Here is a 19,687-nt window from a genome sequence, read left to right on the forward strand (position 1 = left end):
TTAATTGTGATGATTTTGCCTCACATTTAACAAAAACCCTCCAATTCACTATCTCGACAAATTAGAATACTTCATAAGACCAATAAAAAAACATTTTTAGTGAATTGTTGGCCTTCTGGAAAGTATGTTCATTTACTGTACATGTACTCAATACTTGGTAGGGGCTCCTTTTGCTTTAATTACTGCCTCAATTCGGCGTGGCATGGAGGTGATCAGTTTGTGGCACTGCTGAGGTGGTATGGAAGCCCAGGTTTCTTTGACAGTGGCCTTCAGCTCATCTGCATTTTTTGGTCTCTTGTTTCTCATTTTCCTCTTGACAATACCCCATAGATTCTCTATGGGGTTCAGGTCTGGTGAGTTTGCTGGCCAGTCAAGCACACCAACACCATGGTCATTTAACCAACTTTTGGTGCTTTTGGCAGTGTGGGCAGGTGCCAAATCCTGCTGGAAAATGAAATCAGCATCTTCAAAAAGCTGGTCAGCAGAAGGAAGCATGAAGTGCTCCAAAATTTCTTGGTAAACGGGTGCAGTGACGTTGGTTTTCAAAAAACACAATGGACCAACACCAGCAGATGACTTTGCACCCCAAATCATCACAGACTGTGGAAACTTAACACTGGACTTCAAGCAACTTGGGCTATGAGCTTCTCCACCCTTCCTCCAGACTCTAGGACCTTGGTTTCCAAATGAAATACAAAACTTGCTCTCATCTGAAAAGAGGACTTTGGACCACTGGGCAACAGTCCAGTTCTTTTTCTCCTTAGCCCAGGTAAGACGCCTCTGACGTTGTTTGTGGTTCAGGAGTGGCTTAACAAGAGGAATATGACAACTGTAGCCAAATTCCTTGACACGTCTGTGTGTGGTGGCTCTTGATGCCTTGACCCCAGCCTCAGTCCATTCCTTGTGAAGTTCACTCAAATTCTTGAATCGATTTTGCTTGACAATCCTCATAAGGCTGCGGTTCTCTCGGTTGGTTGTGCATCTTTTTTCTTTCCACTCAACTTTCTGTTAACATGCTTGTATACAGCACTCTGTGAACAGCCAGCTTCTTTGGCAATTAATGTTTGTGGCTTACTCTCCTTGTGAAGGGTGTCAATGATTGTCTTCTGGACAACTGTCAGATCAGCAGTCTTCCCCATGATTGTGTAGCCTAGTGAACCAAACTGAGAGACCATTTTGAAGGCTCAGGAAAACTTTGCAGGTGTTTAGTCAAAAAACTTTGAGTTGATTAGCTGATTGGCATGTCACCATATTCTAATTTGTTGAGAGGGTTTTTGTTAAATGTGAGCCAAAATCATCACAATTAAAAGAACCAAAGACTTAAACTTCTTCAGTCTGTGTGCATTGAATTTATTTAATACACGAGTTTCACAATTTGAGTTGAATTACTGAAATAAATGAACTTTTCCACGACATTCTAATTTATTGAGATGCACCTGTATGTCTGTTTTCAACATGGCGTCAATCAGCTCTGACCTCATGTCACATCCGACGGAGTTCTCACAAAGTGTGCTCAATAAATCAGTCTTTAATCCAGCAAGGAACAGGGCAGAGCTATTTCAGGACAGGTTTCCTCTGACCAGTTTAGTAGTGTGTGTGTGGATGCCTCTCATTTTTAGATCCATTTACGATTTTCTCATACCCATGGTGACCTAAAGCATTGCTGGAGGCACAATTATGGGCTCCTATTACAAGGTTGCTTTTGATTCTAAGGGCCCAGCCTGGGGGAGTTTTTTTCTTTGAATTTATACGTCACATTGTTCATAACAGCATGCTGACAATTCAGAAACTTGTGAAGCATTGGCTTCATGTAATGAATGTGGTTTCATTACACACAATTGGTAGTCCACCTCCAAATAATCTCTGGATATCACACATTTACATAGAACATAGAATGTAAAGAATGTCTCTGTAAGAAATCTCAGCAAGCACTAAAAGATTAATTTGTTCTAAACTATGTGTTTTTATGCAAAAAGTTTGCAAATATATTTGTTTTTTTCCCTTTTGGAATATTTTGGAGAATCAATTAGTGCACATTGTAAATTGAGTCAATTTTGATTTCATGTTGACTTTAAACTAACTTTTATTTATACTACATACAGTATTAATTTCTAGAGAAAAGATGTTTAGTTTGTTTCGGAGAAAACTCGGAAGAGCCGAGTCATATTTTGAGTCAATAACCTGGAAAATTTCTTTCATGTGATGTTTGTCACATTTGCTCTCATGACTGTCTCTGGGGTTTCAGGCCGTGTTGGATTGTGTCCAAACCTGGCATGCTAAAAGTGGCTAGAGTGAGTGATCTACTCCACCGTCTGTTTGAGGAGGAATAAGGGGTTGAGGAAATAATACAGGGATTTCTAGCAAAGTTACCACCTTATCACACACAACGATCCATCAGCATTAAAAATGTAGCTGAAAAAGTACCAAACTAATTTCATGAAATAGATTGATTAAATATTGTTTTCAGTGGTGAGATTATACTGTTGTCATGTTCCATCTGGTTTGGTTTTTGTTGGCTTCTCAGAATAAAGAGTGTGTGCACATTTGAGAACTTGAGTGAGAGTGAGAGTGTGCATTTATTAAAGCTGTAGTCTGTAACTTTTTTTGGTCACGGCGGCCGCGGCGTACCTGAGGGTAAGGACAGACAGACGAGGCGAGAGAAAAGGAAACGGAAGGATGAGGAGAGACAGATACGAGAGAGGGGAGAGAGGAAAAGAGAAAAAAATTAAATTATCGGTCCGGTTCCCGGACCCACTGCCGCTTGGTCCTCAACCGGCTGAGAGGCTCTCACTCGCGGTGCCATGCGATGGTACTGGACATCGTTGGCGGACGGCCCACTACTCCTCCGCCTCCTGGCGGACGGCGATGGCTCCTCCTATTGGGGGCAGCCGGCAGCGAGTCCCCCGTTCCCTGCTCCTCCCCAATCATGGCGGATAGCAGCAGGCTCCGGCCTCCTGGCGAACGGGGCCGACCCCTCCGCTCCCTCACAGACAACAGCCACCCCTCCTCGACCCAGGCAGCGAGCTCTCTGTCCCACCTCGTCTTCCATCGTTCCAGCACCACCGCCTCGGGCAGCCACTGGCGGTCTCTCCGCTTGTTCCTGCTGCCCGATCTCCTCAGCACCGCGATCCCCCTCAGCAGCGATGGCTCTCTGACAGCGTGTCCCTCCTTCCTCCCATGTTTCGGCACCAATGTAACAAAGTTTGCAGATCGGGAAGGAGGAGGCGGGAACCGGCGAACATTCAAACAAAACTTTAATAATAAAATAAACTCAAAACAGCGCGACAGCCCCTCGCGGACGACTGTCGCACACAAACAAAACCAAAACACAAAATAAACTCCAGGCCTGGTCCTCTCTCGTCCGACACTGTCGTCACTCCTCCCTTTTATCCTTCCGGAGCTCCTCCATGAGACTCGAGACCGGTGAGTGGTGCAGGTGTCGCTCATTATCAATTACTGCACCGGCCTCGCTCCGTTCCCACGGCTCTCGGCCCCGCCCCCACTCGTCACAATAACCAACTATCGCCTTACCCTATTCAGAATGGTAAGCTTATAATAATAATGTTTTCTAATTTGAGTGGCACTGGTAGGAATTTGTGGGAAATTCGAGCGCTACGTCATTATGTCAAGTCTGTAAACATAAAGAAGTTGTCCCGGCTTATATAGCTATAATAGCTATTGTGTGTGAGGATGCTGCAGGTGGCGGATCGTTTATAGCCTTTTCTCACAGCAGCTGGAATAATTAAATTAATCATTTTGATGGCGGATTGTAATCCAAAAAGTTTTGTGTGTTTATGAAACACAAGTGACGGAAATTAGATTATATTCCAGTTTTAAATGTACATCTGATTAGACTGCCTATGTTCGATTACACAAGTTTTGTATTTTAAAGAGAACCAGTACCAATGAAAAGTAATTTGCTTTTTAAGTTAAAGTAATTTCTTTATATGAAATTCGAATGGTATTAGAGATTAGACTGTACAGAAATTGATCTGTACAAATCTGTTTTCCTGTAGTAGGCGGAACTAATGCGCAAACGACAATCTCATTGGCTGGCGCTCGCCTATTATCGTCCCCGTTTTGATTTCAGCGAATCAATTCGAGCAAACGCACACAACCTGATTAATATTCATGAATCCAGTAGCTCCTTAATCCTTAGTGCGTTTTTATATGGTTCTTATTAGTAGAATTCGTATAATAATAATAATATCTTATCAGTGTTATTGTTTTTTTTTTTTACAGGAACACTGAATGACCAAAAAAAGCACCAGCACCAGTCCCAAATTCATGGTTACCAAGTTTTAATTCTAATTACTAAACTTCTATTATTAAATAATACTTGATTATCATATTATAATGCTTGACTGCTTGACTGACTGATATTAAGAGTGTACGTTCAGATATTTAAAAGAAATTGAAATCTGCATGTAATTCTTATACACACTACATACACGTAGTCACGCAATGCTGATGTTGTTAACATTAACAATTTGATAAAGTAGGGATGCGCCGATCCGATATTCATATCGGGTATCGGCTCCGATAGTGGCATTTTTCTGGGATCGGGAGATTTGTATTTTTTCTCAATTGTGCAAATTATTCTGTTACTTCTGAAGCCATCGGTCATATGAATATTTAAGTCCTTACATTAAAGTTCACACAAACTCTTTTCTCCGCTGTGGCTGTCAGTCATTCGTTCAGCCTTTAAACCCTGGTCGCGGTCGGTTACAGCGGTCAGCTCGGTAAAGCTCTCTCCAAGATCATTCTGTGTTCCCATTATACTTGATTTGTAAATACATGTCTATGATTTTGCAAAAAGGACTTTATCTTCTTGCCGGGGTTTAATGTTTTGTTACTTGCTACCGGGTGTCTGTGAGAACAAAACACGGGCGTAGAAAAGTCTATAAATGGTTTTTAACGCGCACAGTAACTGAAATGTAAAACTGTTAAAAGAAAGGCTCAATAACTGTTGCACAGATATAATACACTACGCATCAATTTCTCTTCCCTTTGTGCTTTGCAGTTTTTAACACGAAGCGCTTACAATGTGCGCACATTGTAAGCGCTTCGTGCTCACAGACTGTCAGCCCTCTACATTGCGAGTAAATCACTCGCATATGCGAATAAATCTTCACTCTGGGCGACTAAATGTCTAATATTAGTAAATCACTAATAAATTCTCAGATTTTACTGGCCAGTGTGTGAGTTAAAGGCTGAGTATATGATTAGCACAGATATATTTTCACTCACAGAACACTCTGACTGAGCGCTTCAGAGTTTCACTTGGATGATGTGACGGCAGCCACAGAACAACGGCGGGCAGACTTGTTACTTACTTGTTCAGATAACAATATCCGTTGAAAATTCTTATTTGGGTCATACTTCCAAGACGTAGAATCTGTGATTCTGAAGTACAGTGAATATCCACACCGGTGCAGTGACTGCCAGCCACACATACTCCTCAAAACATTAGATTCATCCGCGCTGGAGCTGTGCCGGTGCACGACCCACGTTAAGAAAATAATTCCGCAAATAACTGCAATTGCAGGTTTTAAACAGAGGCAAAACGTACAGACTGCAGCTTTAAATTTATAAGCCTGTCTCAAATTCACAAGAAAGGACAGATGGCACTCAAACCTCTCTAAGATGATGAAAGAAACATTCCAAGTCAAAAAAAGGTTTTAGAAACTGCACTCACAAAGAGCAACTTCTAGGTAATGAACCAGTTTTAGAGCGGAGCATACTGTTAAAAAAATGATTATTTCTACTTATTCACTTCTTATCCAAGTCTGTATTTCAAACTTTAAAATTCCCTGAGCTTTCTTTTTCTGCAGCAAAACAGTCCTTTAAAGATGCACACATTTTTCTTTATTTCTTTGTGTCATGGACTTTATGGACTTAAGTTTTCCTTCACCAATGCCTTTGCAGAAATCCATTATTCCCAGTCAGACACAATTCTTCAAAATTACTATTAATTTCTATGTGCAAAACTTTTTTAACTATAAACAATACTGAGAAAAAAACTGAAATTAATCAGCTGATAAAAAAATTTTTTAATCATACAACACTTCCTGTTATCAAATAAAGCATTTGGTACTTGAATGACACTGGGTTTAAAAATGGCACCTTAATTATCAGTAAGCAACATACTTAGACTCACTGATAAACAAACAGCTGCACATTACACAGTTAACATGACGCACAGCACACACGACGGTTTGCATAGTGCAGCACCGAGTGTCTTGTTTAATGCATTCACAACCTTGGCAGAATACAAACTTATTGGGAGAGAATCCTTGCAATGTGAACCTGTTATCAATACCATGCATAGTGACAGGGGGCGTAAAGCGGCCTGCTATCACTGCTCTCTAGCATAACACAACCACTGGTGTGGTGCCAATTTCCCCATTTGTCCATAAAAGTCTTCTCTTGACAAATCTAAATATTATGCTATATAATTATGTAAGTGTAAACATAGAAGCATTTAACCCTACTTAGGGAATCTAAAAAGAAAAACATGGCACACACACATATACATACACACAGTACATACATACATTCATATTTCATGATTTTTGTTATACATATATATCATATCTAACAGTTTTGCAGTACATGTTAAGTGAGAGCACAGCAGCGTCTGAAAGCCATGAGGCTGAAATAGTGGCACCTGTTTCTTTCTGACGGACAGTGTGAGATGTTGACACATGGAGCCATATGCTACATAAACCGTTCTTTAGTACTCTGAACAACTGCTTAACAATATATGTGTATTTTGTAACAAATATTTATTCATATCTATATATATATATATATAACTATTAATTTCTTTGTGTAAAATTTATTTTTAAATTAAATAAAAAAAATTTAACTATAAACAATACTGAGAAAACAACTGAAATTAATCAGCTGATAAAAATTTTTTTTAATCATACAACACTTCCTGTTATCAAATAAAGCATTTGGTACTTGAATGACACTGGGTTTAAAAATGGCACCTTAATTATCAGTAAGCAACATACTTAGACTCACTGATAAACAAACAGCTGCACATTACACAGTTAACATGACCACTGCAACACTGCAGTCAAGGGATTTCCACAGAGACCCAATTATCAAGCTGACATTAATGGTCAAGATATTTTAAGTCATTTAAAGTTAAAATATTTTAGTAGTAGATATATTCTTTGAAGCAAACTAAGTCAATATAGCAAATCTATATGATTACAGAACTTATCTGTAAGAGCAACAGATGGCCTTTCATTCTCGTCAGACTTGGTGTTACAGTGGCAGACCAAGAAAGAAATGTAATACCAAAAGTATAACTTGACTAAAGGACGCTCATATAAACTCCTGTAGATGGTTATAAAGCTCACAAAAATCTCAGCACGTTCCTGTATAACAGATTAGACTGAAGATAGCGTCTGGTTATCATCATAGATCTGGAGTAGGGATGTAACGGTATGAAATTTTCATATCACGATTATAGTGACCAAAGTTATCACGATTATCAATATTATCACGGTTTTGTTAAAATTAGATGAAAACGTTCAAAAAGAACTGATACACACACTGAAAACATTTCAATAACTTTTATATTTGAAAATCAACAAACAACAAATACAACTAGCAGCTATATGCACTTTTTTTTTAGCAAAAATATTAAATTAACATTAACATGAAGCCCTAATAATAATAATAATAAATCACTTATATATATATAATATATATATACACACACACACACACACACACAATGTGATTTCCGTTAATGATCATGTGATCTTCGGTTAGGAGATCTTGTGATGCTTTTTAAAGCAAAGTTGGGGTTGATTTCGAGTTCTCATACAAACATAAATAGAACAGGCTAATTAAATTTTTCAATTTTAATGTAAGAGAACATATTTTTCGTTAGTGATAGAAATATGATTTAAGACGGTAGTGTAAGCAAGTTTAGTTTGAAAACGTTTAATAGTAAATAAGACACAATTAGACAATATTTGAATAAAATAATAATAATAAATAAATATTTATTTGCCACAACTGATGGGAGTACTGAATGCTGCACGCAGGCGCAGCGTTGTCAAGGTAACATTTGGTCAGTCATTCCCTTCACCGAGGGAGTTCCAAACGCTTATACGAGACAGTAATGCCCTGCACCCTTCAAAGAGCACACGGGAGTAGGGCATAGGGATGCTCACTTCTGTTTGGAAGTCGCCGCATGTCTCTTGTATCACCTCAGAGGCGCGGACGCGCTCTCTCGTTTCATTCAAATGCAGCTTGCCATCTTGCGCCTCAGTTTTTGATTGTATTGAAAATGAAATCAGAGGAATTTAGTATTAATACTACTATAATTTTGCTGTAGTGATCATATTGTCCTGACGATTGTTTTGTACACTGTTCATAATGGATTTATAAGATTTCAAAACATTAATCTCAATTCAATATTTCATATCCCCGTATTTATATATTATTTTAGGTAAACAAAAAAAAATATACAATACATTATCCCTTAAATGTCAACCTGATAGTTTGAACGTTCGTTCGTCTTGGCTCAAAGCCACTTGCTGAGAACTTTTCTTCGCGGAAGCTTTGCGTTAAACAAGTGAGATAACAAAATATTTAATCTCTAATCAATATTTTTTGTCCAATTATTTGCCCAGTTAGTTTTGATACTGAGGTAAAAGTTACCTTGCATTCGCTACATAACAGTGGGTGGTGGTCACGAAGATGACGGAGCAAATTTGATACGTTCTGCGTCAGATGGATGTTGGCTGGACAGGATTTACCACGAGTTTTCAAAATTGCGATAATCAAACACGGTTTTGATGACAATTAAATTTTAAACGGTAATACTAACCGTCAGGGCATTTTATCGTGATTTATCGTAAAACCGGTAATCGTTACATCCCTAATCTGGAGACACAGGTTTTCCCACATGCATGGAAAAACCATAAACAATAAGCAAGCCACAAGAAGCACATAATTAATATATCTAATTTGTTAACAGATAAAACAGATTTATAGGCTGACATGAGAAGAGGCAATTTTAAAATAGGTTAATCTGCAAATAAAATGTTAAGGGCATTATTATAAGAGGTCATGCGTTGTGTTTGATCCTCTGGTTTCTGGACCGACATATTAATTTGGTGTGACATGGAACAGCATGATGGTCTTTTTTCCATTCCATCTGCCTGTAAGGAAAACCAGTCAGACTGCTGAGTGCTCTGTTTTTATAAAAAGACCAACACTATCTGCTTTCTGTCCCATCCATTTTCACAGCACACACGATGGTTTGCATAGTGCAGCACCGAGTGTCTTGTTTAATGCATTCACAACCTTGGCAGAATACAAACTTCTTGGGAGAGAATCCTTGCAATGTGAACCTGTTATCAATACCATGCATAGTGACAGGGGGCGTAAAGCGGCCTGCTATCACTGCTCTCTAGCATAACACAACCACTGGTGTGGTGCCAATTTCCCCATTTGTCCATAAAAGTCTTCTCTTGACAAATCTAAATATTATGCTATATAATTATGTAAGTGTAAACATAGAAGCATTTAACCCTACTTAGGGAATCTAAAAAGAAAAACATGGCACACACACATATACATACACACAGTACATACATACATTCATATTTCATGATTTTTGTTATACATATATATCATATCTAACAGTTTTGCAGTACATGTTAAGTGAGAGCACAGCAGCGTCTGAAAGCCATGAGGCTGAAATAGTGGCACCTGTTTCTTTCTGACGGACAGTGTGAGATGTTGACACATGGAGCCATATGCTACATAAACCGTTCTTTAGTACTCTGAACAACTGCTTAACAATATATGTGTATTTTGTAACAAATATTTATTCATATCTATATATATATATATATAACTATTAATTTCTTTGTGTAAAATTTATTTTTAAATTAAATAAAAAAAATTTAACTATAAACAATACTGAGAAAACAACTGAAATTAATCAGCTGATAAAAATTTTTTTTAATCATACAACACTTCCTGTTATCAAATAAAGCATTTGGTACTTGAATGACACTGGGTTTAAAAATGGCACCTTAATTATCAGTAAGCAACATACTTAGACTCACTGATAAACAAACAGCTGCACATTACACAGTTAACATGACCACTGCAACACTGCAGTCAAGGGATTTCCACAGAGACCCAATTATCAAGCTGACATTAATGGTCAAGATATTTTAAGTCATTTAAAGTTAAAATATTTTAGTAGTAGATATATTCTTTGAAGCAAACTAAGTCAATATAGCAAATCTATATGATTACAGAACTTATCTGTAAGAGCAACAGATGGCCTTTCATTCTCGTCAGACTTGGTGTTACAGTGGCAGACCAAGAAAGAAATGTAATACCAAAAGTATAACTTGACTAAAGGACGCTCATATAAACTCCTCTAGATGGTTATAAAGCTCACAAAAATCTCAGCACGTTCCTGTATAACAGATTAGACTGAAGATAGCGTCTGGTTATCATCATAGATCTGGAGACACAGGTTTTCCCACATGCATGGAAAACCATAAACAATAAGCAAGCCACAAGAAGCACGTGATTAATATATGTGCTTGGTCAATTAAAAAAATTAAAAAATGTTGCAATTACTTTGCAAATACTCCAGAAAGAGCTATTTCTAGCCAGTTAAATATTTTAGACAATATTAGAAAACTCACATTAACAGTAGTATATGCGTGTACTATATGTGTGTAAACAGTAACAAAAGTATATGTGTGTGTTTAGTCAATAAAAAACTTTCTAGCAATTGACAAAAAAAAAAGTAGCTATTTTTAAAGCAAAGTTGTAGACATCGTGTCTGAAGAATCAGCGAGCTGCAGGATTGTGTACATTTATAACACATGGGCACATGAGACAACTGTGAAAATCAAGTAGCTGGAGGTTAATGTTCTGTAAAATCAACTATTATTTTAATTATTAACACTTGCAACATCTGCTTTGAATGTAATACTCAAATAAATACCACACCTTCGGGCGTCATAGACTTCAAAGGAGTCCTGCGCCTGTGTTTACATCCTATGCAAAACACCCCGGATATTCCGACTCTAACTGATGTGCTAAATGCCAGATGTCATTTAAGATTGCAAGGCTAACGTACACTGCGCTGGCCTACGCTCAGAAATCACGCTGGCTTTAATATCACATAATTCAGTCAAGGTGACATTTGCAAACACCCTAACGTTACATGGTAACGTTACACTGCTAGCGAAGCTAAACAAGTGGGCTGCATAATAATCGACGTCGCTCGCGTGCAGGCAGCGTAGTTGATAATAATGGCAGCGCGTAGATGCGAGCTATAATGTCCATTTCCGCGTTGATAATACAGCAGCTAACCGCTTACTAAGAAATGGCCTGCAAACAAGTCCTGTAATCACATACTGCAAGAGCGTTCACAGCACTTAACATGCATTCAGCACGTTACTCCACAGGCTACTCTCTGATCAGACATGAATATTTCCGTACAAACAAGCTTGTTGATGATGTACACAGCGCATCACAACTAACGTTACACAGCACACCGGGGATATATTCACATATTCAAACACTACAGCTCACATAAACCAACCTGACATCTGCAGACCATGTCAGCGTCCTGGGCCAGCAGGTCCACCACCTTTCCTTTCCCTTCATCGCCCCACTGTGCTCCGAGCACCACGGTCACTTTGTTGCCCACACTCGGGCATGTCACCCGGCTCGATCCTCCGTCCTGCGACTGTGCGTTCCCGCTGTCTGACATGACCGTGTCCCCTCTGCTCTCCCTGCAGCTCCGCAATGCTCCTCCGACACACGCTCACCTGAGCAGACTCCGAGGGCGGAGCCTCCTCGCTCGCTCGCTCGCGCTCACGCTCACACACACACACACACACACACACCACTCCATATAACTTACGGCGCTCCACTCACATACACACAGTAGTCATTAAAGTACTCTGTGCTTTAAAAATATATTTTTATATAAATAGAACTGTTTACCTCATATTACAAACATATAGGCCTCTGTATAACATGTAACCAACTGTATTTATTTATTTATAATTTGTTTGTTTAAACGTAAACTTCCAACCGTCGACTGTGCAGTTATTGTTATTGTGCAATAGGAAACAGCGACGCCCGACGCCTTAAGCGAGTACTACAGCTAATCGCTTTGGTTCCCCTTTAGCTTTTGTAACCTTTTTAGTTACACCAAATAACGGGAAAACACAGTGGAACAAGATGTTGGGATTTGGGGTATTGTTAACATACATTTTATTTTTATATTTTCAAACTGTCGTCGGAATTTGGAGGTAAATTATTAACCAACTAAACTCCATTGATCTTTGGGCACTGTTAGTGTCACAAAGCTAAGCTATTGATATATAAATTAATTGTGATTGCTGTTACTGTTTGTTTATTATCAGATACAAGCAGATTTCTGAGGATAAAGAGTTATTCATCGTAGACAGTACTGTAAGTGAACATCATCTTTTACAAAAATCACTATTGTAACCACTACCACAAAAAAATACCACCGCTAAAATAGTGTCTTCAATTGCTTTAGACCGCTTTCGCCTTATAAGCTTTCTCGTCGATTTATTTCTGATGTTTTGTTTAATTTCTGTAACTATATTTTGGTGATTGCTATTGTAAGTAAGGGGTGATCTTGTTCATTGTGATTTTAAGGTTAGTCATCTGACGCCTAAGTGAACTGCTTTCTCACCACCAATATAAAAACATAAATAGGTTTTTTATCAAAATACGAGCACGTAGTTTTATTTACATAATAAACCACAAATATTATGTTTCATGCAGATTTTTTTAGAGTACGAAGGATCCTCTTTTTTGGAGTGGCAATATCCTGATGGTTGTGATGTTAATAATAAGAGGTAATCCACATATTTACTTAATAAGTATGATAATTTTCTAATGTATAGCTTTATTAATATGTATTTATGTCTAATCAATTCCATTTAAAAGTATTTATTTGACAAATTGATCCAATAAGGTCACCTCATGCGGTTATGTGGTGTAAATCCCCTGGATTTCAAGCTGTAAAGCCACTTGTTTCTGTAAGTACACACAAATATATTATGAGGTTTCACATATTCTTTTCATCAATTAGCATTTTCAAATATTTCATAATTTCATTGCAGGATGTGTCTACAGAAAAAGAAGAAGAGCGACACCTTTATATAAGTGACTCATTTTTCAGGCTTGCGTGGTATGCTGTTATTCCTTTGCTCAGGTTTTAACCAGCTCAACTTCTTTCAGCTTTTATTGCACTACAAAATGTCAAGAATTGCTTAAGTGAGAAAATACTTTGAATAGAAATATATATGCAAAAGTTTTTTTTCCCCCCATGTCCATCAGAAATTCACCTGAACATGACCCCCAGGTGAGAATTTTACTCTAATCAGAAACCTTTGCTAGATGCGAACCTGCGTCACATGCAGGTTGAATTGTTCCCTTGTTCAAAACCATGTGGTTTATAATGCTTTTTGGTGTGTACTGTAGACTGTCAAAATATGGATCATTGATCCGGACCGAGCAGATGAGGCTGAAATCAAAAACACAGCAATGATTCCCTCTGTAGTAAGTCTTCTTCTTCTTAAAAATCCTATGTAAAATGTTGGTTGTGTATTGATTATTGTAAGTGCCTGAGAATAAATATCTGTACCTTTCCAGTATTTCAGATATCTTACTAAGTGTTTAGTAATCGGTGGAGAGTTTGCAGTCATCGAGTTGTCTTCATTCCCTCAGACAAGCCAGAGTTATTTTACAAATCAGGGGTAATGCGGTTCACTTCTATTCAAAGTCAGGCTTTTTCCACGTTTTCTCACTTTTTAAATATATTTATTAATGTTCAATAAATATATTTACAATAATGATCTGTATAGCAAACTTTCACAATCATGATTTATTTCAGGTTTTGGGAGGCTCGCCTTCTTGGTGTCAATGAATATCATCATTTTCACATAACCAGTCAGTCAGTATCTTTTCATGGAAAATCTGTTGCTTCTAGTCAACATGTCTTCTACATGACATCCCCAGAGAAACCATATGGCGACAAAAATGTGTCCTTATGCCTGCCAACTGGTAGTCGAATGTCGATAGTATGGGATGCATGTACCCCTCACCGAGCCTTGCTCCTGTCTGACAAAGGCACATTCATAACGAAGAATGCTTTCCTCACTTATGAGGAGATAAAGGTTGATCCTGGAGAATTGCTAATGCCAGCTGAGGGTTATTACGTTGTTTCTGATGCCGTCTTGTTGGAGAATGGCTCGATTTTCCACATAGGAGATGCTCTTTTCTGGAGGGACAACGAGGAAGGAATATTGAGGAGGAATCCTATGAAACTGCTAGTTGAAGGGGTTAAAGGCCTGAGTTTTAGGACTCAATGTGCAGATTACTACCCCTTGCTAGTGAGTGTCTTCCATTTGTAAATATCAGTTGTTTCTTCTTAATATTAGGTTGCAAAAATTTTGATTTGTCTCTTGAATTTCACTTGCAGGGGTCTGAACTTGCCACAGTTCTTGCATGGACAGACCATGAACTTTATAAAGGTGGGAGAGCTCTGGATTGGAAGACTAATAGCAGCTACATGTCAAACATACTGAGTCTTCCCCAAACTACTACTATCCTTACTGCTGCATTTGGATCCCATCTAGCATCTTTGGGTGCACTGGTGATGGACACAGACTCTGTTCAACCCTCCCTGCTCATATGCTATGAGACTGAAGGCATCTGGAAAACCAGAACTTTACTGAGTACAAATGGTCTCCAAGGGCCATTTCAGATGCTCTTCATCAGCGCAGCCTTGGAAACTCTGCTGGTGTGGAACAAAGACACTATGCTTTATAGTTTTCACAATGATAGTGAATGGCGTTACCTGCGAATAATGGATTCCTCCAACATAAGCCAAGAAGCAAGTGGTAGCCACATTCACCACGTGGTCATGGGTGAGTGGAAGAAATCAGATTATCAGAAGTGCCAGCAGTTGTATTTCCTTCAAAATACATTTGAAATTCAAATAAGCTTGATTTGTATCTCTAATAAGAGTTTGATTTAAGATTAAAGCTAGTTTACATAAAATAAAATGATCTCATGTTCCACCCTTTGTGACTTTGCTCTACAGACCGCTCACGGAACATGCTGGTAAAGATGGAGAACAACGTGCTGTTCTTCTGTAAATTCGGCATGAATAAACTGTTTCGGCTCCCCACCTGGAATGACCCTGGACGTTCTGTAGTGCTCTACATAAACCAGAAAGAGCAGATCATTATGCTGACAATGTTAGATGGAGGTTTGCATGTACAGAAGTACCCTTTAAAGATGGAGATCAGGAGTGCCATGCGAGGGGAGGTCCACAGCTGTCCCTTTATTGGCTTCACACACAACATGAACAAGCCTGCCTACTACATCGACAAGGAAGAGGTCATTGAGTTTTGGGCCCAGGTAAGTTAGAGTAGACCTACGTATGTATGTACCCTGATGTATGTAGCTCATACATCACAAGAGAAGTTACCAAATGTGCTATGCCATGGTAGAACCAATTGGGGTTCCCCAAAGAAGTGAGCAGTTCATGAAAGAAACACTTTTTTTGTGTGAAGAACACACTCCAAACATAATCTGAAGAACCTTTTCCACTACAATGAACCTTCTGTGCAATGGAACGGTTTAATGGATGCTAAAGGTTCTTTGTGGAGCCATAGATGCCAACCAAATATTTGTATACTTGTGTATTTCCAGATAGTCTACCATGAAGGTAAAAACATGAATGTGACGCTAAGCAGGAACAAAGACCATGTGTTGCAGATCACAGAAAAGACCCATTTTGAGAGTGTGCGCTATCTGGATACAACAAACAAGGTCTGGACAAGAAGGGTCTTTTAGAAAAGCCAGTCTTCATTGAGCTGTGTTTAAATACTATTTAGATAGTCAGTTGTTTGTGATGCTTATATAAGCAAAGTTTTTTTTTTAATGCCTGTCTCTTTTCTTTTTCCAGACCTTTACCATTTATCAGGATCCAGACTACAGAGACACGACTAACAACTCTGATCTCATGTGAGTGTTTTTTTAATGGCACATCAATGAACGATTCTTGTACAGATAAATTTAACCATATTAGTTAAGACAACTAGTTCTTCCAGCTATTATAACATCCATCTTGTCCTAGAATTAAAGACATCCGAAACTCAAGTGATATAGTCACTATGGAACTGCTACCAACCCAGATTGATAATTCATGCAATCTGCCAAAAAATCAGGTAAGTTTTTTGGCTGCTGGGGGGTTACTGAAGATTTTCCTTTTTCTTATTTGTAGAAAAACATTTCCTGATAAGAAAGCAACTGTATATAGATACTATACCACTAAATAAGGCATACATTGTATACATGTTTGTAGATTTCCCATTTCTTTGTGGGCTGCCCGCCAAACAGACACATTCGTGTTATAAAGTAAGTGTCATCTGATTATCTAACAATATCGTTTAGAATGTTATCCTACAACCATCTACTGTAGCAGTTTAAACCTTTTGACCAGACTTATCGTGTTGTTCCTTGTAGACCACAGAGAATTCCATGTAAGATGCACGTTTTTGACAGCTATACCATTCCAGGGTAATATTCACTAAAACATGACACTTAACAATAGAATACATTGAATTTGATTAAGTCCTGCTTTATAATTTTCCCAATTTATCTTTTACAGATTTGTACTTGGTAATTCATCAAAGGATCTGGTGAGAATCCGTCCTGTGTATTTGTAGATAATGATGCTGTCATTTAATCAGCATCACTGAGATAAGTATGAGAAGCACAGTGTTGTTTTTGTCATTGAGTCATATAACAGATTTATATAACAAAAAAAACAAAACAAAGCAACTATATTGTGATGACCCGTGCTATAAAAAAATACATGTGAGGCAACTGGTGATAGTCATGAGTTCTCTAATGTCTCACAGACTGTGTTCTATGACTGGAAGAGCTTTGGCTGTGTGTTGAGAATCCACTACAAAGATGAATTTCAGCCAGACATTGAGCTGTGAGTAGGACACAAGCATAATGAGACTCTTAAGCACAAAAGTGAAATGAAACCTGAAACAATAAGCAATATGAGTCACACACTGTTTTACTGTTAGCACCGTACAGTAAAACAGTGTGTGACTCATATTGCTAATCATGAGGACTGCATATTTCTGTGAGGAAGTAGATTGTTATTGCAGTGCATTTTTTATCAAATTGATCAAATGTGCAATATATAATGTGTTCTGGTATTTTTATTTTCTGTAGGTATGATGGAGAGACATTTGTGCGCAGTGTTGATGCCAACTTCATAGTGTGGGAGAATTTTCATCGAAAAGACTATTACTTCAATATGACCATGCATGAGGTAATATGCGTCAGATGTGTGTGTGTTCGGCAGTATGCTATTGTAGAAACCCTAAATCTTTCTTTGGCTCTGTAGGCAGCCTGCCTTCATGAGGCCCAAACATGGACATCTATGCTAGTTGATGAGAAGCGTCCTGAAGAGGCCTGGGGACCTAATGTTGGTGTCGTTTACAGTTTTATCTCACTTTAGTTTTCATAACCTGGCTCTCTCTCTCAGGGATATGAGCAATTGTGTGGTTTATTAGCATTGAAATAAAAAGGGGTGTGTTTTATGTCTTTCAGAATTACAGGAGCTGTTTTGTTGACAACTCTGAAAAACTAGGAAACCTTGACCAACCCTATGAAATCATGAATAGGAGTTCCATGAATTATCTTACCTTTTCTCGAGAAAACAGTGCTATTTATGTTTTCAATGTAAAGATTGTGGACCCAAATTACAGGTGCCTGTCACTTTCTTTTTAAATAGCTCTTAAAGATTAATAGGTCATCTGTGTTAACTGAAAGGGATAGTTCACCCAAAAATGAAAATTCTGTCGTTAATTACTCACCCTCATGTCGTTCCAAACCCGTAAGACCTCCGTTCATCTTCGAAACACAAATTAAGATATTTTTGATGAATTCAGAGAGCTCTCTGACCCTCCATAGACAGCAATGTAATAGCCAAGATCAAGGTCCAGAAATGTAGCAAGGAGATCGTTAAAATAATCCATGTGACATCAGGGGTTCAACCGTAATTTTACGAAGCTACAAGATTACTTTTTGTGTACACAAAGAAAACAAAAATAATGATTTTATTCAACAATTTGTCTCCTCCGCATCACCCTAGCGCCATTTTGGAGAGTATCCACTGAACGTAAACAGTGTATGCTATTCTGTGTCAGCTGCGCCACACGGATACGTTTTCTACGTTGTTTACACTTTGATTTGAACGAAAACAACATATCTGTCATTCTGTTATTATTTACTCACCCTCAAGTTGTTCCAAAGCTGTATGGGTTTCTTTCTTCATAGAACTAAACATAGAACGTTGTTAACCAAACAGTTGACGGTAGCCATTGACTTCCATAGTAATTTTTTCCATACTATGGAAGTCAATGGCTACCGTAAACTGTTTGGTTACCAACATTCTTATTATGTTATCTTTTGTACTCAACAGAAGAAAGAAAGTCATATAGGTTTAGAACAACTCAAAGGTATGTAAATGATGACAGTTTTCATTATTAGGTGAGCTGGCGCTTTAAACTTGTTTCTAATGTTCATAAATTTGCAGTATTCTAAATTAAACACGCCCAAAGTATTTCCAATTCAGGTTCTTCCCCACAACCTTTCCTTTACACCCTTCCTTCCTGATATTTGATATTAATCTTAACATGTTTATATGGCTTGTTTTTGCATGTCATTTCAATTTTTCCTACATTTTTCCTACGCAGATTTCAAACACAAATTCTTGCATAGGCAGTTAGTGAACAAGGCATTATTTTTTAGGGTGTATTACTGAAGCTGGTTTTGGGATTAGATACTAATAACTTGTAAATAGTTTTTAGTTTAAAATTTGTAGTTTACGATCTTGACAACTTTATATGCTCTGTTGTGAAAAAAATATCTTATTTCTTTCCACTCAGCTTTTGTGATCTTCATGCTGTATTTGCAGTCCAAACATATGGAATCCCAGAGTAAGCAATTAATTTCTCCTCTATTATTCCTCTAAAGATCATCTTGGAAAATGACTAATGATTGAAACTATTAATCTGCTTTCTTCACAGGCTTGATCAGCTCTTGCCTCTCTATATGTTGTTGTCCCAATCCATCATTTCACTCATCATACTGTGCATCAGCTTCTACGGATATACCTCCATCTATCGAGACATGCTTCAGAAGAAATGTGTGTGAATGATTAGTTAGTAGATTGTGTATAGTGTACATATGCGTGCGCCTTGTTCATTATTCATTGAATTTTCTGTTTAAATTATACTTAACCATTCAGTTCAGTGGGACAATTTACATTCAAATTAATTCATGAATGATATACACATCTTATGTTTTATAAATAACGCCCATTGTCAGTTTTCAAATCACATATATAGATACTGTCACTTTACTATCAATGAGCCGCCTTTAACAGAATCAGAACTCATTTTCTAAAGCTATATGAAACCATATAATTACATATGTAAATTGTTGCATTCGAAAATGGATTTAGAAACTAATACAGCTTGTTTTATAAAAAAAACGAGAAAGTGTAGGCTACTCTTTTTTTCCCCCCAAATGA

General features: G+C 38.0%; 2 protein-coding genes across 2 annotated transcripts in view; one reads left to right on the forward strand and one right to left on the reverse strand.

Annotated features, from left to right (window-relative positions):
- LOC107587881 (adenylosuccinate synthetase isozyme 2-like) overlaps nt 1–11,879 on the reverse strand; it is a 47,524-nt gene extending 35,645 nt beyond the window's left edge. The window contains exon 1 of the mRNA XM_016275839.1: nt 11,615–11,879. Coding sequence (XP_016131325.1) covers nt 11,615–11,785 — 171 coding nt within the window. The 5' untranslated portion in view covers nt 11,786–11,879. The remainder of the gene's footprint in view (nt 1–11,614) is intronic.
- Nucleotides 11,880–13,384: 1,505 nt separating this feature from the next.
- On the forward strand, nt 13,385–19,308 carry catspere (catsper channel auxiliary subunit epsilon). Its single transcript, XM_016275841.1, has 17 exons — nt 13,385–13,420; nt 13,540–13,646; nt 14,048–14,450; nt 14,540–14,987; nt 15,164–15,483; nt 15,778–15,897; nt 16,034–16,092; nt 16,205–16,295; nt 16,433–16,485; nt 16,594–16,647; nt 16,739–16,769; nt 16,992–17,071; nt 17,320–17,419; nt 17,495–17,575; nt 17,701–17,858; nt 19,041–19,091; nt 19,182–19,308. The coding sequence occupies exons 1-17, from the start codon at nt 13,385–13,387 to the stop codon at nt 19,306–19,308; spliced, it is 2,319 nt and encodes a 772-aa protein (XP_016131327.1).
- Nucleotides 19,309–19,687: the final 379 nt, after the last annotated feature.

This window comes from Sinocyclocheilus grahami, unplaced genomic scaffold (assembly GCF_001515645.1).
Source record: "Sinocyclocheilus grahami isolate Dianchi unplaced genomic scaffold, SAMN03320097.WGS_v1.1 scaffold96.1, whole genome shotgun sequence".
In the NCBI taxonomy this organism is placed as follows: domain Eukaryota; kingdom Metazoa; phylum Chordata; class Actinopteri; order Cypriniformes; family Cyprinidae; genus Sinocyclocheilus; species Sinocyclocheilus grahami.

Bases quoted from the DNA above. Each gene is read 5' to 3' on its own strand.
- catspere (XM_016275841.1), top strand. From the start codon at position 13,385: ATGTCCATCAGAAATTCACCTGAACATGACCCCCAG. The intron at 14,451-14,539 runs GTGAGTGTCTTC...TTTCACTTGCAG, and splicing joins CAGATTACTACCCCTTGCTA to GGGTCTGAACTTGCCACAGT. The intron at 14,988-15,163 runs GTGAGTGGAAGA...TTTGCTCTACAG, and splicing joins CATTCACCACGTGGTCATGG to ACCGCTCACGGAACATGCTG.